This window comes from Anas platyrhynchos, chromosome 17 (genome assembly GCF_047663525.1).
Source record: "Anas platyrhynchos isolate ZD024472 breed Pekin duck chromosome 17, IASCAAS_PekinDuck_T2T, whole genome shotgun sequence".
Taxonomy (NCBI): domain Eukaryota; kingdom Metazoa; phylum Chordata; class Aves; order Anseriformes; family Anatidae; genus Anas; species Anas platyrhynchos.
In genome coordinates, this window is record NC_092603.1 from 2,212,436 (window position 1) to 2,233,899 (window position 21,464).

A 21,464-nucleotide genomic window follows, 5' to 3' on the forward strand; every position below is an offset into this window, starting at 1 on the left:
ATCCCATAACCCCATCCCCTATTCCCATTCCATCCCCTATCCCATATCTCCATCCCATAGCCCCGTCCCCATCCCATAGCCCCAGCCCAGTCCCATATCCCCATTCCTGTCCCCATCCCATATCCCCATCCCCTATCCCATATCTCCATCCCATATCCCTGTCCCCATTCCCATCCCATATCCCCAGCCCAGTCCCATATCCCCATCCCCAATTCCCATTCCATCCCCTATCCCATATCCCCATCCCATATGCCCAGCCCCATCCTATATCCCCATCCCAGTCCCCATCTCATATTCCCATCCCCTGTCCCCAGCCCAGTCCCATATCCCCATTCCACCCCCATCCCATATCCACAGCCCTGCCCCATACCCCCATCCTCACCCTATATCCCCATCCCAAATTCCCATTCCATCCCCTATCCCATATCTCCATCCCATACCCCCAGCCCAGTCCCATATCTCCATCCCATATTCCCATTCCCATCCCATATCCCAGTCCCATATTGGTATCCCATATCCCCAGCCCTGTCCCATATCCTCATCCCCTATCCCCATCCCATATCCCCATCCCGTGTCCCCAGCTTATCCCATATCCCCATCCTCACCCCATATCCCATCCCATATCCCCGTCCCCACCCCAAATCTCCCTCCCCTATTTCATACCCCCCTTCCTGTCCCCATCCCATGCCCCTAATTCCTATTCCCCATCCCATATCCCCGCTACCCTACTCCCACCCCATCCCCAACCCCTGTCCCCATATCCCCATCCCCAAATCACATCCCCTTCCCAGCTGCCCCGCTCCTGGCCCCCATCCCCACCCCCATCCCAATCCCATATCCCGAACCCCATTCCTGTCCCATGTCCCATCCCATGTCCCGACCCCACAGCCCCATACCCAAACCCCTGTCCCAATCCCATATCCTGGTCCCCATTCCTGTCCCATATCCCCATCCCCATCCCATGTCCTGGACCCCATCCCATGCCCCCATCTCGTGCCCCTGTCCCCAACCCATGTCCCCATCCCCAATCCCATGTCCCAAACCCCATCCCATGTCCCCACCCCACAGCCCCACTCAGCCCTGTCCCCAAACCCCTGTCCCCACCCCATATCCTGGACCCCATCCTATGTCCCCATCCCCTCTCTTTTGACCCCATCCAATGTCCCCATCCCTGTCCCATGTCCCCTGTCCCCAATCCACGTCCCCATCCCCAATCCATGTCCCAAACCCCATCCCATGTCCCACGTCCCCACCCCACAGCCCCAACCCCAAATCCCTGCCCCCATCCCACATCCTGGACCCCATCCCTGTCCCCACCCCTGTCCCATGTCCCCAGCCCCTGTCCCAACCCCAAAGCCCCCCCCCCAAATCCTGTCCCCATCCCATATCCCCTGTCCCCACCCCACAACCCCCCTCCTGCCCCCCCACCCCATCCCAAAACCCCACCCCAATCCCACCCCCCCAAGCCCCCTCTAAACCCCCCCATTTCCCCCCCCACCCCATGGGACGTGGCAGCGCCCCCCCCACCCCAAAAAAAAACCCCATTCCCCCCCCCATATGGCCCCCGCCCAGGCGCAGACACTCGGCCCTTCAGCTCGCACAGAGCCGCCTCTGTGCTCCCGGGGGGGGGGGGGCGAGCCAAAAACCTGGAATTTCGACCCAAAAATAGCCCCGAAGAGGGAGGAGGAGGGGGGGGACACACGCACACGGAGCCCCCCACCGAGAAGCAGCAACTTTAATCACTGAACTCCGAAGCGACGGGGGGGGGGGGGGGGCTTTTTTTTTTTTTAAGGGGGGGGGCAAACGCCGAAGCTGAAATAAAACCACGAGGAAAGGGCGAGGGGGGGGCGCGGGGGGGGTAGGACCTACAATAAAAACAACCCCCCCCCCCCCCAAGCTCTGGGAGAGGAAGGGGGGGGGGGCGCAAAGGGAGACCCCCCCCCTCCAGGCCCCCCCCTGCTGCATAGTGGGGGGGGGAGGGAGGGATTCAAAGTGCTATCCGGGTGCCTGAGTGGGGGGGGGGGCATAAAGGGGGGGGGGCTGCCCCCAAAAAATAACCCCCCCCCCCGGGGGCACGCCACGGTTTTGGGGGCCCCCCCCCCGGCCGCAGGGCACCGGCACCCCGGGGGCCTGAAATATTTTTTTTTGAGGGGGGGGGGGCACGGTTATTATACAAGGGGGGGGGGCGAGGAGGGAGGGGCCGGCCCTGGGTTAATTATTTTTTTTGGGGGGGGGGGGAGCCCCCCCAGCCCCCCCCAGGGGGGCCCTGCCGCTCCCCTCCCCGTTTTTTTTTTTAATCCTGGGGGCTCCCCAACCCCTTTTTTTGTCGTTTTTTTTTGCGTTTTTGTCGTTTTTTTTCGCGTTTTTGATGTTTTTTTTGTCTTTTTGTGTTTTTTTTTTTCGGGGGGGGGTCTCAGGACAGCTGGTGGGGGGCCTCGAGCATCTCCATGAGGAAGGTGTCGATGGGGGTGTCCCCGATCAGCTTGAAGAAGAAGAGGTGCTCCAGGCACTTCAGCCCGATGGAGCGCAGCGCCGGCAGGCGCAGCAGCAGCTTGGCGAACCTGGGGGGGGGAAATTAATTAGGGGGGGGGTTAATAACACTAAAAGCCCCCCCCCGTTTTAATTAAACCCTTTTCTTACCGGCCCTGCTGCTCGGGGTACTTCTGCTTGCAGTAGGACTCCAGCGAGGCGTAAACCTTCTCCCGCAGCAGCTCCACCTCGCCCGGGTTGGAAAGGCCCTTGGCGTCTGGGGGGGGGGAATTAATAAGGGGGGGGGAAATTAATGAGGAGGGGGGTAAAATTAATAAAAGGGGGTTAAATTGATGAGGACGGGGAAAAATTGATGGGGGGAGAATTAATAAAAGGGGGTTGAAATTAATGGGAGGGGGTTAAAATTAATAAAGGGGAGGTAAAATTAATAAAGAGGGGTTAAAATTAATGGGGGGGTTAAAATTAATAAAGGGGGGTGTTAAAATTAATAAAGGGGGGAAATTAAAGAGGGGGGGTAAAATTAATGGGGGGGCAAAATTAATGAGGAGGATGGTGAAATTGAGGAGGGAGATAAAATTAATGAGGAGGGGGGTAAAAGTAATAAAGGTGGGGGTTAAAATTAAAGGGGGGGGTAAAATTAATAAACGGGGGGGTTAAATTAATAAAGGGGGGTTAAAATTAATGAGGATGGGGTAAAATTAATAAAGGGGGGGTAAAATTGATAAATGGGGGGGTAAAATTAATGGGAGGGGGTAAAATTAATGAAGAGGGGGTAAAATTAATAAAGGGGGGGTAAAAATAATGAGGAGGGAGTTAAAATTAATAAAGGGGGGGTAAAATTAATGGGGGGGGTAAAATTAATGAGGAGGAGTTAAATTAATAAAGGGGGGTAAAATTAATGAGGAGGGGGTAAAATTAATGAGGAGGGGGTTGAAATTAATGGGGGGGTAAAATTGATAAAGGGAGGGGGTCAAAATTAATAAGGGGGGGGTTAAATTAATAAAGGGGGGTAAAATTAATGGGAGGAGATTAAATTAATGAGGGGGGTTAAAATTAATGAGGGGGGGTTAAAATTAATAAAAGGGGGTGAAAATAAATAAAGGGGGGTGAAATTGATAAAGGGGGGTCAAAATTGATAAGGGGGGTCGAAATGAATGGGAGGGGGTTAAAATTAATGAGGAGGGGGTTGAAATTAATAAAGGGGGGTAAAATTAATGGGGGGGTAAAATTAATAAACGGGGGTTAAAAGTAATGGGAGGGGGTAAAATTAATGAAGAGGGGGGTAAAATTGATAAAGGGGGGTAAAATTAATGAAGATGGGGTAAAATTAATTAAGGGGGGGTAAAATTAATAAAGGGGGGTTAAATTAATAAGGTGGGTTAAAATTAATGGGGGGGGAAATTAATGGGGGTGGTAAATTAATAAAGGGGGGTTAGAATTAATGAGGAGGGGGTTGAAATTAATAAAGGGGGGGTAAAATTAATGGGAGGGGGTTAAAATTAATAAAGGGGGGGTAAAATTAATGAGGGGGGTAAAAATCAATAAAGGGGAGGTAAAATTAATGAGGAGGGGGTTAAATTAATAAAGGGGGGATTAAAATTAATAAAGGGGGGTTAAAATTAATATAAGGGGGGTTAAATTAATGAGAGGGGGGTAAAATGAATAAAGGGGGGTTGAAATTAATGAGGGGGGGTGTTTTGGGGTGCCCATACCAGGGTTGAAGAGGATGATGGCGCGGAGGCAGCCCAGCTCCGTCTTGTCCATGCGCATGTCCCGCATCTTGGAGACCAGCTCGGTCAGCACCCTGCGCCCCCCCCCAAAAAAAAAAAGGAGACCCCAGGATTTAGGGTGGGGTGGGGGGGACACAAAAAACCCCCCCAGCTCCTCCCCGAGACCCCCCCATGTGTCCAAGATGACCCCCACCCCGGCGCTGTTGGGGTGCGCGTGGACCTGCCGCCCCCCCCAAAAATAAAAAAAAAACAGGATTTAAGGTGGGGGGGGGACACCCTAAAAAGCCCCCCCACCTGTCGAAGATGGCCCCCACGCCGGCGCTGTGGGCGCTGTTGCGGTGCACGTGGAGGCCGGTGGCCAGCAGGATCCCGTCCTTGACCGAGATGGAGCGGTGCGAGAAGGACGCGATCAGCAGCTCGTTCCAGCCTGCGGCACCGGGAGGGTGGTCAGGCCCCCCCCCCGGCCCCAAAAATACCCCCCCAGACCCCCCCAAAAAAAAATGCCCCCCCCCCCCCAAAAAAAAAAAACGGCCCCCACAAAAAAAAACCCGGCCCCAAAGACACCCCCTGGCCCCAAAAACACCCCCCCCTGCCCCCCCCCCCAAAAAAAAAAACTGGTCCCCCCCCCCAAAAAAAAAAACAGCCCCAAAAACACCCCCGCCCCCCCCCCCCCCCCCCCAAAAAAAACAGCCTCCCCAAAAAAAACCCGGCCCCAAAGACACCCCCCCGGCCCCAAAAAAATAAACCCCAGCCCCCAAAAATACCCCCTCGGACCCAAAATAAAAAAAAACGGCCCCCAAAAAGAAACCCGCCCCCCCAAAAAAAAACCCGGCCCCAAAGACGATCCCCGGCCCCAAAGATGACATCCCCCCAGCCCAAAGACGACCCACAGCCCCCCCAAAAAAAACCTGGCCCCCCCCAAAAAAACCCGCCCCCAAAAAAAAAGAACGGCCCCCAAAATAAAACCCCAGCGCCCCCCCCAAAAAAAAAAACAGCCCCCAAAAAAATACCCGGCCCCCAAAGACACCCCTCCGCCCCAAAAACAACACTCCAGCCCCAAAGACACCCCCCCGGAATCCCAGAGGCGCTTCTCGGCCTCCCCTGATAGCGCCTGCCTATATTTCTCCGCCAAATCCCCGAATTCTACCCCCCAGACCCAAAATTCCACTCCCAGAGCCCCAAAATTCCAGCCCCAGAGCCCCAAAATTCCATTCCTAGACCCAGAATTCCAGCCCCCGACCCCAAAATTCCAGCCCCAGAGCTCCAAATTCCACCCCCTAGACCTCAAAATTCCATTCCCAGACCCCAACTTCCAGCCCGAGCCCCAAAATTCCATTCCAGACCCAAAATTCCATTCCCAGACCCCAAATTGCAGCCCGAGCCCCAAATTCCAGCCCCCAGAGCCCAAAATTCCAGCCTCAGACCCCCAAAATTCCTTTCTCCAGAGCCCAAAATCCCATTCCCAGACCCCAAAATTCCAGCCCCGGAGACCCAAATTCCAGCCCCGGAGACCCCAAAATTCCAGCCCCCGACACCAAAATTCCAGACCCTAGACCCCAAAATTCTACCCCCCAGACCCCAAATTCCATACCCTGAGCCTCAAATTCTGCCCCCCAGCTCCTAAATCCCACTCCCCACACCCCAAAATCCCCCCTCCCAAATCCCCAAGTTCCGTGCCCCAGACCCGCAAACCCCACTCCCCAAAATTTCTCCCCCAAATCCCCAAATTCTACCCCCAGACCCAAAATTCTTTCCTCCAGAGCCCAAAATTCCAGCCCCAGAGCCCAAAATTCCACTCCCAGAGCCCCAAATTCCTTCCTCCAGAACTCAAAATTCCATTCCCAGACCCCAAAATTCCAGCCCCTAGACCCAAAATTCCATTCCCAGACCCCCAAATTCCAGCCCCTGACCCCAAAATTCCAGCCCGAGCTCCAAATTTTGCCTCCCCAGCCCCTAAATCCCATTCCCCACTCCCCAAAATCCCCAAATTCTGTAACCCCAGACCCCCAAACCCCACTCCCCAAACCTCACGCACCAAACCCCAAAATCCCCATCCCAAATCCCCAAATTCCACCCCCCACACCCCCCAAATCCCACTCCCAATTCCCCAAATCCCCCCTCAAACCCCCAAATTCCCCCCTCCAAATCCCCATATCCCAACCCCCCCCCAAGCCCCCAAATCCCCCCCAAGCGCCCAAATCCCATCCCCCAAACACCCACCCCAACATCCCCTATGGGGCAGACACCCCCTTTCCACCCCCCAACCCCCCCCCGTATGGGGTCTCATCTCTCCAGATCCCCCTTCCACAACCCCAAACCCCCACCCCCAGACCCTAACCCCCCAATTTACGGGACACCCATCCCCTAAAACCCACAACCCCCTTCCTATACCCCCCCCAACCCTTCCCTCCCCCTCCTCCTCCAACCCTCCCCACCCTATTTGGTGCCTCCCCCCCTTCCCAACCCCCCCGGATCCCCCCCGACCCTAAATCCCGGGGCTCACCCGCCCTCAATAGGATGACTTGATCGTCTAGGGGCAGCTCGGAGAAGTGCGGGATCCTCTTGGCCCACTCCACCAGGGTGAAGAGCTGCTTGTCCGCGGCCTGGCAGATGTTGGTCACCGGGTCATTGGGCTGATGCACGGGGACGGGGACGCAACGGGGTCAGCAGGGCGGCGCGGAGACCCCCTAAAAACCCCTAAAAACCCCTAAACCCCCCTAAAACCCCCTAAAAACCCTAAAAAAAAACCTAAAAACCCCTAAAAACCCTAAAAAAAAAAAACTAAAAACCCTAAAAAACCCTAAAAAAAAACCTAAAAACCCTAAAAAACCCTAAAAAAAAAACTAAAAAACCCTAAAAAAACCCTAAAAAACCCTAAAAAAACCCTAAAAAACCCTAAAAAAACCCTAAAAAAACCTAAAAAACCCTAAAAAACCCTAAAACAACCTAAAAAACCCTAAAACAACCTAAAAACCCTAAAACAACCTAAAAACCCTAAAAAAACTAAAAAAAAACTAAAAAAACCCTAAAAAAAAACTAAAAACCCTAAAAAAACCCTAAAAAAATAAAAAAAAATAAAAAAAACGTAAAAAACCCTAAAAAACACCTAAAAAAAATTAAAAAAACTAAAAACCCTAAAAAACTAAAAAACCCTAAAAAAAAATAAAAAACCCTAAAAAAAAATAAAAAAAAACTAAAAAAATATAAAAAAAAAAACTAAAAAAACCCTAAAAAAATTAAAAAAAAACTAAAAAACCCTAAAAAAAACCTAAAAAAACCCTAAAAAAAAAAACTAAAAACCCCTAAAAATCCCCCCAAAAAACTAAAAAACCCTTTTTGGGGTTGTTTTTTGTTTTGATTTGGATACTCACCGAGCTGCCCCCGGTGCCGGATCCGTCCACGTTTTGGTCCGATTTCTGCTCCACCGCCAGCTCGGCCTCCAAAATCTTCTCCACCGGCATCTCCTCGTTGGCGCTGGCGCCCAGCTCGCCCTCGCCCTCCTTCTCCTTGCCCCGCTGCCTCTCCTCCTGCACGGCTGGAGGAAAAACCCTACAATTAACACCGGGGGGGGGCTCGAGAAGCCCTCCCGGCCTTATCCCAAAATTTCTAGGTGGGAAGAGACCTCGAGATCATCGAGTCCAACCTCTGACCTAACGCTAACAGTCCCCACTAAACCATATCCCGAAGCTCTACATCTAAACGGCTTTTGAAGACCTCGAGCACCTCGATGTCTCCAACCACTCATCTCCCAGCTCTGCTTGGGGTTATTGCGCCCCAGGTGCAGGACCCGGCACTTGGCCTTGTTGAACTTCATGCAGTTGACCTCAGCCCATCGGCGCAGCCTATCCAGATCCTCCTGCAGAGCCTTCCTACCCTCGAGCAGATCGAGGCACGCGCCTAACTTGGGGTCATCTACAAATTTCGGGTGCGCTCCATCCCCTCATCCAAACCATCGATGAAGATATCAAAGAGGACCGGCCCCAGCACCGAGCCCTGGGGGATCCCACTAACGACCGGCCTCCAACTGGACCTGACCCATTCACCACGACCCTTTGGGCCGGTTTTTAGCCCCAAAACCCCTCGAACCTTCCCGTTTCATGCCAGTGGCCAGGCACTTCTGGTAGCGGCAGTACTGGCAGCGGTTGCGCTGCCGCTTGTCCACCACGCAGTCCTTGTTGTCGCGGCAGCTGTAGGTCAGGTCCTTGCGGATGGTGCGCTTGAAGAAGCCCTTGCAGCCCTCGCAGCTGTACACCCCGTAGTGTTTCCCTAGAAAAAATAGGGGGAAAAGGGGAAAAAAGGGGGTTGGGGGGGTGTAGGAACACGTATCCAGGTTGCGGTGGGTGCGCTGAGGTCGTTTCGGGTGTTCCCAAGCCCGAATTTAAGGCCTATGCGTCCCCGTTCCCGTTATTCCATCCCAAAGCCATCCCAAGTATCCCCACATCCCATCCTAAAATGAATTTAAGGGCTCCTAGATGTCCCCGTTCCCATTATCCCACCCCAAAACCATTCCACGTATCCCCAAAGCCACCCTAAAATAAATTTCAGGAGACCCAAGTGTCCCCTTTCCTGTTATTCCAACCCAAAACCATCCCAAAAATCCCCACATCCCAGGCTAAAACAAATTTGAAGAGACACAGATGTCCCTGCTCCCATTATTTCACCCCAAAACCACCCCAGGTACCACCACATCACATCCTAAAACAAATCTGAGGGGCCCTCAGATGTCCCTGTTCCCATTATTCTACCCCAAAACCATCCCAAGTATCCCCACATCCCATCCTAAAACAAATTTGAGCGGCCCCAAATATCCCTGTCCCTGTTATCCCACCCCAAAAATCCCCACATCCCATCCTGAAACGAATTTGAGGGCTCCTAGATGTCCTCATTCCCGCTATTCCAACCCAAAAAGATCCCAAGTATCCCCATATCGCACCCTAAAACAAATTTCAGGGGCCCCAGCTGTCCCCTTTCCTGTTATTCCATCCCAAAACCATCCCAAGTATCCCCGCATCCCATCCTAAAATGAATTTAAGGGCTCCTAATGTCCCCATTCCCATTATTCCAACCCAAAACCATCCCAAAAATCCCCACATCCCAGGCTAAAACAAATTTGAAGAGACACAGATGTCCCTGCTCCCATTATTTCACCCCAAAACCACCCCAGGTACCACCACATCACATCCTAAAACAAATCTGAGGGGCCCTCAGATGTCCCTGTTCCCATTATTCTACCCCAAAACCATCCCAAGTATCCCCACATCCCATCCTAAAACAAATTTGAGCAGCCCCAAATATCCCTGTCCCTGTTATCCCACCCCAAAAATCCCCACATCCCATCCTGAAATGAATTTGAGGGCTCCTAGATGTCCCCATTCCCATTATCCCACCCCAAAACCATCAAGTATCCCCATATCCCATCCTAAAACAAATTTGAGGGGTCCTAGATGTTCCCATTTGCATTATCCCATCCCAACTATCTCCACATCCCATCCTAAAACAAATTTCAGGAGACCCAGGTGTCCCCATTCCTGTTATTCCAACCCAAAACCATCCCAGGTATCCCCACATCCCATCCTAAAACAAATTTGAGCAGCCCCAAATATCCCTGTCCCTGTTATCCCACCACAAAAATCCCCACATCCCATCCTGAACAAATTTGAGGGCTCCTAGATGTCTTCATTCCCGTTATTCCAACCCAAAAAGATCCCAAGTATCCCCACATCCCACCCTAAAACAAATTTCAGGGGCCCCAGCTGTCCCCTTTCCTGTTATTCCATCCCAAAACCATCCCAAGTATCCCCGCATCCCATCCTAAAATGAATTTAAGGGCTCCTAATGTCCCCGTTCCCATTATTCCAACCCAAAACCATCCCAAAAATCCCCACATCCCAGGCTAAAACAAATTTGAAGAGACACAGATGTCCCTGCTCCCATTATTTCACCCCAAAACCACCCCAGGTACCACCACATCACATCCTAAAACAAATCTGAGGGGCCCTCAGATGTCCCTGTTCCCATTATTCTACCCCAAAACCATCCCAAGTATCCCCATATCCCATCCTAAAACAAATTTGAGCGGCCCCAAATATCCCTGTCCCTGTTATCCCACCACAAAAATCCCCACTTCCAAACCTGAAATGAATTTGAGGGCTCCTAGATGTCCTCATTCCCATTATTCTAACCCAAAAAGATCCCAGGTATCCCCATATCGCACCCTAAAACAGATTTCAGGGGCCCCAAGTGTCCCCTTTCCTGTTATTCCATCCCAAAACCATCCCAAGTATCCCCGCATCCCATCCTAAAATGAATTTGAGGGCTCCTAGATGTCCCCATTCCCATTATTCCAACCCAAAACCACCCCAGGTATCCCCAAAACCACCCTAAAATAAATTTCAGGGGCCCCAGGTGTCCCCATTCCCATTATCCCATCCCAAAACCATCTCAAGTATCCCCACATTACATCCTAAAACAAATTTGGAGACCCAGCTGTCCCTGTTCCCGTTATTCCAACCCAAAACCATCCCAGGTATCCCCACATCCCATCCTAAAACAAATTTAAGGAGCCCTAGATGTTCCCATTCCCGTTATCCCACCCCAAAAATCCCAATATCCCAGCCTAAAACAAATATGACGGACCCTCAGATGTCCCCGTTTCCATTTTCCCACCCCAAAACCATCCCAGGTATCCCCAAAACCACCCTAAAACAAATTTCAGGGACCCCAGATGTCCCCATCTCCATTATTCCAACCCAAAACCATCTCAGATATCCCCACATCCCATCCTAAAACAATTTCGAGGGGCCCCAGACGTCCCCATTCCCGTTATCCCTGCTTCTTTGCATCCCATTTTATAGGATCCCTCCACCCCATCCCCTACATCCCATATTGTAGGATCTCATTGTCCCTATCCCTTACGTTCCATTTTATAGGATCCCTCTGCCCCTATTATCTCCATCCCACTTTATAGGATCCCAGTGCCCCTGCCCCTTACATCCCAATTTATAGGATCCTGCTGCCCCTATCCCATACATCCCGTTTTATAGGATCTCATTGTCCCTATCCCCTAAGTCCTGTTTTATAGGATCCCTCTGCCCCTACCCCTTACATCCCATTTTATAGGATCCTACTACCCCCATCCCCTACATCCCATTTTATAGGATCCCCCCACCCCCTACCCCTTACATCCCATTTTATAGGATCCCATCACCCCATCCCCTCCATCCCCTTTTATAGGATTTCCCCCCATACCCCACTTTATAGGATTTCCCCCTATACCCCCTTTTATAGGATTTCCCCCCCAAACCCCATTTTATAGGATTTCCCATACCCCATTTTATAGGATTTCCCCCCGTTCCCCCTTTTATAGGATTTCCGATACCCCCTTTTATAGGATTTCCCCCCGTTCCCCATTTTATAGGATTTCCCATACCCCATTTTATAGGATTTCCCCCGTTCCCCCTTTTATAGGATTTCCGATACCCCCTTTTATAGGATTTCCCCCCGTTCCCCATTTTATAGGATTTCCCATACCCCATTTCATAGGATTTCCCCCCGTTCCCCCTTTCATAGGATTTCCCCCCGTTCCCTATTTTATAGGATTTCCCATACCCCATTTCATAGAATTTCCCCCCAAACCCCATTTTATAGGATTTCCCATACCCCATTTTATAGGATTTCCCCCCATTCCCCCCTTTTATAGGATTTCCCATACCCCATTTTATAGGATTTCCCCCCATTCCCCCCCCCACCCCATTTCCCCCCCCCAAACCCCCCCATTTCATCGGGATCCCCCCCCTGCACCCCCCTAAACCCTATTTAGGGCCCCCCCCCCACCCCATTACCTGAGGACCGGTCCCCGCAGATGGCGCAGAGCCGCTTGGCACCGGGGCCGTGGGGTGGCAGGGGGGGGCCGCAAGCCCAGGGGGGGCTTCACGTCGTCCGAGCTGCTGACGGCCCCGTGCAGCCCCGGCAGGCTGACCGTGGAGTTAATCTTGGGGTGAAAAAAGCCAAAATTGGTAAAATTGAACGCGGGGGGGGGGTTATAGGGTTTTTAGGGGGGGGGCGCTTACCTGGGGGCTGCTGACGGGGCCGTAGGGGATGGGGGGGGGCGCGGGGAGCCCCGGGGAGCCGAGCGAGGAGCTGATGACGGGGAAGGGGGAGCCCAGGCTGGAAACGGCCGGGGGGGGCGGCGGGGGGGGGGCGTTGAGGGAAGCGGCCATGGTGGGGCCCAGGAGGGTTTGGGGGGGGGTTTGGGGTTGTTGGGGTTGGGTTTGGGGTGGGGGGGGGACGGGGGGGACGGAGGGGTCGGCGGGGGGGGGTGAGGAGCTGAGGGACGAGCTGTCGGGGCTCCTGCAGTCTGGGGGGGGGGGGGGGGGGGGGGAAGAAAAAAAGGAAAAAAAAAGAAAAAAAAGAGTGAGGAGCCCCCCCAAAACACGCAGCAACCCCCAGCCCCCCCCCCAAAAAAAAAAAACCTCTTAATGGTTAAAATTCCCTTTTACACCCTAAGACCCCCCCCCCCAAAAAAAAAACATAGGCTCCCCCAAGTCCCCAAGACCCCCCCAGGCCCCCCCCAGGCCCCCCCAGGTCCCTCTCAGCCCCCCAAACCCATCCCAGAGACCCCCCCCAGAGCCCCCCAAGCCCCCAGGCCCCCCCCAACCCCCCAAGTCCCCCATAAAGCCCCCCTTAGGAGCCCCCCAAGCCCCCAGGCCCCCCCCAAGAGCCCCCCACCACCTCCAAGCCCCCCAAACCCCCCCAGGAGCCCCCTCACCCCCCCTACGGCCCCCCCAGACCCCTCACAAGCCTTCCCACCCCTCCAAGCCCCCCCCAAGACCCTAGGACCCCCCTCAAGCCCCCTCCAGCCCCCCCAACCCCTCCAAGTCCCCCCAAAGCCCCCCTCAGGAGCCCCCCAAGCCCCCAGGCCCCCCCCAGGAGGCCCCCACCCCCTCCAACCCCCCCCCATCCCCTCGAAGCCCCCCCCAGAGCCCCCCCAAGCCCCCAGTACCCCCCCCAGGAGCCCCCCACCCCCTTAGGCCCCCCCTAGGCCCCCTCAACCCCCCCAGGAGCCCCCCCCCAAAGACCCCTGGACCCCCCACCCCCCCTCAGGAGCCCCCCCCAAGCCCCCAGTCCCCCCCCCAAAGTCCCCAGCCCCCCCCAGGAGCCCCCCACCCCCTCCAAGCCCCCCCCAGAGCCCCCCAAAGACCCCACCAGGAGCCCCCCCAACCCCCCAAGCCCCCCTGGTCCCCTCAACCCCCCCAAGCCCCCCCCCAAAGACCCCAGGACCCCCCCCACCCCCCCTCAGGAGCCCCCCCAAGGCCCCAGTCCCCCCCACTCCCCCCCTAGGCCCCCCCCACCCCCCCCATTCGCCCCCTCAGAGCCCCCCCACCGCCCCCCACCCCCCTAAACCCCCTCCAACCCCCCCCAAACCCCCCCCCGCTGACCGCGGTCGCTGTCTCCCATCCCGCGCCGCCGGGGGGGCTCCGGGCTCGGCCTCCTCCCCCCGCCGCCCCCCCCCCCCCCCCCAGGGCTCGGGCCTAGCTCCGGGCGCCGCCGCCTGCGGTTCCCCCCCCGGCCCCACAATGCCCCGCGCCCGCTCCCGGCAGCCCCCCGCGCGCGCGTTTCTCCCCCCCCCCCTTCCCCCTAAACCACCATGGCTCGCCCGCATCCAAGATGGCGGCGGCGGCGTCAAGCCTACTTCCGCCCTCTCTCTGTCTCCTTCCTCTCGCTCGAAGCCTCGCGAGATTCCCTCAAGGGGGGCGGGGGCCTCGGTGCCACGTCGGGGCCGGAGCCGGAGGCAGCGCGCGGACGGTGAGAGACCCCCAGGGGCATAGAGAGGAGCCTAGAGGGGCCCCCACCCCCCCCCGGGGCCGCTCTACCCCTCCCTGCACCCCCCCCACCCCCCTCGTCTCTATGGTGCCCCGCGCGGTGCCGCCGCTCTATGGTTCGGCGCGAGCCGTCTCTATGGTATGCCCCCCCCCCCTCCGGGTGCCGCTCTAGGCGCCCAGCGGTGTCGTCTCTATGGTACGGGGTCCTCCGGGGGGGCTCGGGGTCCGCCCCCCGGGTACGCCCACGGTAGCGGGGGGGGGGGCGCGGCCACGTGCTCGTCTTCATCATCTTCATCATCATCTTCATCTTCATCATCCCCATCTCCATCTTCATCCCCATCCTCATCTTCATCATCTTCATCATCATCATCTTCATCATCACCATCATCATCCTTATCTTCATCTTCATCCCCATCTTCATCATCATCGTAATCCCCATCTTCATCATCATCATCTTCATCTCCATCTTCATCTTCATCCTCATCCCCATCGTCATCCTCATCTTCATCATCATCATCTTCATCCTCATCTTGATCCCCATCCCCATCCTCATCCCATCTTCACCCCCATCTTCATCCCCATCTTCATCATCATCATCATCTTCAACCTCATCTTCATCCCCATCCTCAACCCCCGTCTTCATCATCACCTTCATCCCCATCCCCATCTTCATCCCCATCTTCATCATCATCTTCATCCTTGTTCTCATCTTCATCCCCATCCTCATCTTCATCCTCACCCCATCTTCATCTCCATCCTCATTCTCAACTTGTTCCTCGTCCTCATCCTCATCTTCATCCTCATCCTCACTCTCTTCCTCATCCTCATCCCCGTCTTCATCTTGATCTTCATCCCCAACCTCGTCCCGATTCCTGTCCCCATTCCCATCCCCTTCCTCATCTTCGTCCCCATCCTCATCCTCATCTTCATCCCCGTCCCCATCCCTGTCCCCATCCTCATCCCATCTTCATCTTCATCCCAATCCCTGTCCCCATCCCCGTTCCCATCCTCATCTTCATCCCCATCCCTGTCCTCATCCCCATCATCCTCATCTTCATCCCCGTTCCCATCATCTCCATCCCCATCCTCATCTTCATCCCTGTCCTCATCCTCAACACCATCCCCATCTTCATCCTCATCTTCATCTCTATCCTCATCCTCAACTTGATCCTCATCCTCATCTTCGTCCTCGTCCCCACCCTCATCCTCATCTTCATCCCTGTTCCCATCCCCATCTTCATCTTCATCCCCATCCTCATACCCACCCTTGCCCCGATCCCCGTTCCCATCCCCGTTCCCATCCTCGTCCTCATCCCCATCATCCTCATCTTCATCCCCATTCCCATCTTCTTCTCCATCCCCATCCTCATCTTCATCCCCATCCTCATCCCTATCATCCTCATCGCCATCTTCATCTCCATCCCTATTCTCATCCCCGTCCCCGACCCATCCTCATCTTCATCCCTGTCCCCATCCTCATCCCCATCTTCATCCCCATCCCCATCCTCATCCCAATCCCTGTCCCTATCCCCGTTCCCATCCCTGTCCTCTTCCCCATCGTCATCCCCATCATCCTCATCCTCATCTCCATCCCCATCCCCATCCTCATCCCCATCCCCATCCCCATCCCCTTCTTCGTCCCCATCCTCATCCTCATCCCAATCCCCGTCCCCCTCCTCTCTCCCGCAGGGACGCCGGCACGATGGCGACGGCCTCCCGCACGCGGCGACTCGGCTCGCCCCTCGCTGCCACCATGGCCGCCGGCGCGGTGCTGGCCCTCTGCCTCCTCCCCGCCGCGTCCCCCACGCCGACGACCACGGCCACGAGGACCTGCACCACAGCCACTCGCATCGGGACCTCCACCACGGCCACGGGCACTCCCACGAGGACTTCTACCACGGTCATGGCCATGAAGACCTCCACCATGGTCATGGTCATGGTCATGGGCATGAAGACCACCATGGTCATGGGCATTCACACAAGGACTTGTACCATGGCCACGGGCACTCCCACGAGGACTTGTACCACGGTCCCGGGCACTTTCATGATGACCTCCACCATGGTCATGGCCATGGTCACTCCCATGAAGACCTCTACCACGGTCATGGTCATGGTCATGAAGACGTTCACCATGGTCATGGTCATTCCCATCAAGACCTTCATCATGGTCATAGTCACGCCCATGAAGATCTTCATCATGGTCATGGTCATTCCCACGAAGACCTCTACCACGGTCATGGTCATTCCCATCAAGACCTTCACCACGGTCATGGTCATACTCATGAAGACCTCCATCATGGTCATGGTCATTCCCATGAAGACCTCTACCATGACCATGGCCACTCGCACAACGACCTCCACCATGGCCATGGCCATTCCCACGAAGACCTCCACCATGGCCATGGTCATGCCCATGAAGACCACCACCACGCCCCCCAGGGCCACCAGAAGCCCCCCGAGATGCGGCATCCCCCGGTGCGGGAGCGCCCCGACACGCTGACGCTGTGGTTGCAGGTGAGCACCCCTCCACACCTGGTCTTGGGGTGGGGGTTGTCCACCACCATGACGCCCCCCACCCCTCCCCGTTGTCCCCCCCTTACCCCAGACGCTGGGGGCCACCCTGGTGATCAGTGCGGCGCCGTACCTCCTCCTCTTCCTCATCCCGCTGGAGTCCAACGCCCCGCGGCACCAGGCGCTGCTGCGGCTGCTGCTCAGCTTCGCGGCGGGGGGGCTGCTGGGGGACGCCTTCCTCCACCTCATCCCTCACGCGCTGGGTGAGTGTGTCCCCCCCTAACCCCATGGGGACAACGGGGGTGACAGGGGGACGCTCACGCTCCCGGCGTTTGTCCCCGCAGTGCCCCACGCGCACCACGCGGACGGCGGCCACGCGCACGTCCCCGCCGAGCCGCGCGGTCACGGGCACTCACACCAAGGTAGGAAGGGACTTTTGGGGACTTTTGGGGACTTTTGGGGACTTTTGGGGACTGGAGTGACCCCGTCCCTTCACCCAGGCCCGGAGCACGACCGCATGCTGGCGGTGGGGATGTGGGTGCTGGCCGGCATCGTGGCCTTCCTGGTGGTGGAGAAATTCGTGCGGCACGTGAAGGGCGGCCACGGCCACGGCCACAGCCACGGTGCGTAGCCCCCGTCCCCGTCCCCTGCTAGGGGAGGGGGATTTGGGGGTGCTGACCCCAACCCTCCCCAGCGCCCAAGGCCAAGGACAGCTCCAGCGAGGGCGAGGAGGAGCCGCGGGGCGCCGCGGGGCGCCGGGACGGGAAGGCCACCAAGGGTCGTGAGGCCAAGAGGAGGAGCCGGGAGGTGGAGAAGGAGGAAGAGGGGTCAGGTAAGGGGGGGGGGGCGCTGGGGGGGCGCTGGGGACACTGCTGGGGGCGTTGGGGACACTGATGGGAGCGTTGGGGACGTCTTGGAGGTGCTGTTGGGGATGGTGTTGGAGGTGGCGTTGGGGATGTTGATGGGGAGGGCATTGGGGACGTCAATGGGGAGAGCGTTGGGAGGTGCTCTTGGGGACATTGTTGGGGACACTGTTGGGGACACCACTGGGACATCACTGGGGCATTACTGGGATCAGTGGGGACATTCTTGGAGACAACCGTTGGGGACATTATTGGAGGTAGCGTTGGGGACATCAATGGGGAGGGCGTTGGGAGGCGCTGTTGAAGACACCACTGGGGACACCACTGGGACACCACTGGGGCATCATTGGGGACACCACTGGGGACACCACTGGGGCATCATTGGGATTGTTGGGAGCGTTTTTGGAGATAGTGGTGGGGACGCTGGTGGGGACACTGCTGGGGACACCACTGAGGTGTTTTTGGGATCTTGGGGAGCGTTCTTGGAGACGTTGATGGGGACATTGTTGGGGGCAGCGTTGGGGACACATGTTTGGAGTCTGTTCGGGGTGTCGATGTGGACACCCTTGGAGATGGCGTTGGGGACGTCATTGGGGCATCACTGGGAACACTGGGAGTGGTCTTGGAGATGGCAATGGGGACACTGAAGATAGCATTGGGGACACTGGTGGGGATAGTGTTGGGGACATTGATAGGACACTGCTGGGGACACCACTGGGGTGTTTTTGGGATCTTGGGGGGCGTTCTTGGAGATGTTGATGGGGATATCGATGGAGATAGCGTTGGAGATGACATTGATGGGGACTATTGGAGATAGCATTGGGGACATTGTTGGAGTGGTGTTGGGGACATCAAAAATGGTCGCATTGGGGACATCGATGGAGGTGGTGTTGGGGACATTGATGGAGGTAGTGTTGGGGACATTGATGGGACACTGCTGGGGACACCACTGGGGTGTTTTTGGGATCTTGGGGGGTGTTCTTGGAGATGTTGATGGGGACGTCAATGGAGGTAGCGTTGGCGACATTAATGGGGACATCACGGCCGTTACTGGGAACCGTGTTGGGATCACCGCTCGACAGATCAGTTGGTGACCATGTTGGGGACACGAGGGGCGTGTCACTAACCCCTTTGACGTCCCCCCCCCCCCCAAAAAAAACAGCCATGCAGGTGTCGGGCTACCTGAACCTGGCGGCGGATGTGGCTCACAACTTCACGGACGGGCTGGCCATCGGCGCCTCCTTCCTGGCGGGGACAGGGTTGGGGACGGTGACGGCGCTCACGGTGCTGCTCCACGAGGTGCCCCACGAGGTGGGCGACCTCGCCATCCTGGTGCAGTCGGGGTGCACCAAGCGCCAGGTGAGCCCAAAACCCTTTTTAAGATCCCCCAAAACCTCTCACGGACCCCAAAAAACCATCAGGGACCCCCAAAACCTCTCAGGGACCCCAAAACCCCTTCAGGGGACCCCAAAAACCTCCCAGGGACCCCAAAAACCCCTCAGGACCCCAAGGACCCCAAAAAACCCTCAGGGACCCCAAAACCCCCTCAGGGACCCCAAAAACCCCTCAGGACCCCTCCCCATGCTCCCAGACCCTTCCCCGCTCATGACCCCAACCTCAAAAGCCCCCCGTTGACTCCCCCCCATGCTCCCAGACCTCCCCCCCCCAAATGTTCCCAACCCCAAAAGTCCCCCATGGACCCCCTCCATGCTCCCAGACCCCCCCCATATCCCACCCCATCCCCTCCAAGGTCCCCCTGTGTCCCCTCACGCCCCCCCCCCCCAGTGTCCCCCATTACCCCAATGGCCCCTCAGGGCCCCTCCCCACGTCCCCTCTGTGCCCCCAACCCCAAAACCCCTCAGGGTCCCCCCCATGGCCCCCCTCCACTCCCAGACCCCCCCATGTCCCACTGTACCCCTTTAGTGTCCCCCCCCACATCCCCTCTGTGCCCCCAACCCCAAAACCCCTCAAGACCCCCCCCATTTCCCTCCTCCACTCCCAGACCCCCCCCATATCCCACTGCACCCCTTTAGTGTCCCCCCCCACATCCCCTCCGTGCCCGCAACCCCAACACCCCTGAGGGTCCCCCCCATTTTCCCCCCCATGTCCCACTGCATCCCCTTAGGGTCCCCCCCCCATGTCCCCAACCCCAAAACCCCTCAGGGTCCCCCTCAGGGTCCCCCCCCCTCCACTCCCAGACCCCCCATGCCCCACTACATCCCCTTAGGGTCCCCCCCTCACGTCCCCAACCCCAAAACCCTTCAGGGTCCCGCCCATTCCCCCCCCTCGCTCCAGATCCCCCACCATGCCCCACTACATCCCCTTAGGGTCCCCCCCCCATGTCCCCAACCCCAAAACCCCTCAGGGTCCCCCCCATTCCCCCCCCACAATCCCAGACCCCCCCCCATATCCCACTACACCCTTTAGTGTCCCCCCCCACATCCCCAACCCCAAAAGCCCCCCCAAGCCCCCCTGCCCCAGCTAGCACCGGGTGGTACAAACACCCCCAGTCCCCCCAGTCCCCCCAGTAACCCCCCCATCCCTTTTTTTCCTCCCCCCCCCCAGGCCATGCGCCTCCAGCTGCTGACGGCTCTGGGGGCGGTGGCGGGGGCCGCCTGCTCCTTGCTGGCCGAGGCCGGGGGGGGCGACGGCAACGGGGCCGGGCCCCCCGCCCCAATTTGGGTGCTGCCCTTCACCGCCGGGGGGTGTACGTGGGGACGGTGGCGGTGCTGCCCCAGCTGCTCTTCGCGAGGCCGCCCCTCCAGTCCCTGCTGCAGCTCCTGGCCCTGCTGGCCGGCGTCGCCATGATGGCCGCCATCGCCTGCTACGAGTGAAAAGGGGGGCCAAAAACCCCTACAGACCCCCATCCTCGTCCCCATTCTGGTGATCCTCAATGGAAGGGGGATGATGCTGGGGATGGAGAGTTGGGTTTGGGGTGGGGCCCCACCATCTCCCACACCATCGCCTGTCTATGAGTGAATGGGGGGGCCAAAACCCCTAAAAACCCTAAAAGCACCCCCCCATCCCCATTCCCATTCTGGTGACCCCTAAAATCTCCCCGTTCTGTCCCCATTCCCATTCTGGTGAACCCCCATTGGAAAGGGGCCAACGCCACGGGGATGTGGGAGTTGGGTTTTGTAGTGGTCAGTCGCCATGATGGCCGCCATCGCCTCTACGAGTGAAAAGGGGAGCCAAAGCCTAAAACCCAGCACCCGTCCCCATTCTTGGTGATCCTCAATGGAAGGGGGATGATGCTACGGGGATGGAGAGTTGGGTTTTGGGGTGGGGGCCCCACCATCTCCACACGATCACCTGCTACGGTCGTGTGGGGGACCAAAAACCCCTAAAAACCCTAAAAGCACCCCCCCATCCTCATCCCCATTTCTGGTGACCCCTAAACTCCCCGTTCTGTCCCCATTCCCATTCTGGTGACCCCATGGAAAGGGACGACGCCACGGGGATGTGGAGTTGGGTTTTGTGGTGGCGTCGCCATGATGGCCGCCATCGCCTGCTATGAGTTGGAGGGGGAACCAAAGAAGCCCAAAACCCACCCCCATCCCCATTCTGTCCCCGTTCCTATTTCTGGTGACCCCCACCATGAAGGGGACGCTGGGGATGGGGATGGGATGGGGATGTGGGGCTGGGGTTTGGTGGCGTCGCCATGATGGCCGCCATGGCCTCTATGACTAAAAAGGGGAGCCAAAACCCCCAAAACCACCCCCCAGTCCCCATTCTTCCCCATTCCGTCCCATTCCCACTCTGGTGACCCCCAGTTGGCAGAGGGATGACACCAGAGGATGGGGACATGGGTGGCTGCTGGAGTTGCCACCGTCTCCATGAAAAGATGGAGAAGATGGAGACCCCTCATGTGACGTGGGAGGCCCAACACCAGCCCCAAAAAATTAATGGGTTTGGGGTTGAATTCCAAACCAAGCCGCCCCTGAGGTATGGAGGGTTGTGGCGATGGAGAGGAGTGACGGTGTTGTCACAGCGTGAGGTTTTTTTTGTCATTGTGGGGTGGGGGGGGGCTGGTGGTGGTGGGGGTATAG

General features: G+C 57.1%; 2 protein-coding genes across 2 annotated transcripts; one reads left to right on the forward strand and one right to left on the reverse strand.

Annotated features, from left to right (window-relative positions):
* Positions 1-2,215: 2,215 nt before the first annotated feature.
* RXRB (retinoid X receptor beta) lies at positions 2,216-12,576 on the reverse strand. Its single transcript, XM_072024858.1, is given in 10 exon segments — positions 2,216-2,561; positions 2,641-2,746; positions 4,203-4,294; positions 4,515-4,647; positions 6,724-6,853; positions 7,592-7,755; positions 8,307-8,486; positions 12,062-12,111; positions 12,113-12,210; positions 12,290-12,576. Coding segments are annotated over 10 exon segments (1,251 nt in total). The 5' UTR covers positions 12,440-12,576; the 3' UTR covers positions 2,216-2,413.
* Positions 12,577-14,062: 1,486 nt separating this feature from the next.
* On the forward strand, positions 14,063-20,259 carry SLC39A7 (solute carrier family 39 member 7). Its single transcript, XM_072024829.1, is given in 9 exon segments — positions 14,063-14,180; positions 15,731-16,555; positions 16,647-16,815; positions 16,897-16,974; positions 17,053-17,175; positions 17,247-17,384; positions 18,578-18,774; positions 19,981-20,119; positions 20,122-20,259. Coding segments are annotated over 9 exon segments (1,851 nt in total). The 5' UTR covers positions 14,063-14,126; the 3' UTR covers positions 20,250-20,259.
* Positions 20,260-21,464: the final 1,205 nt, after the last annotated feature.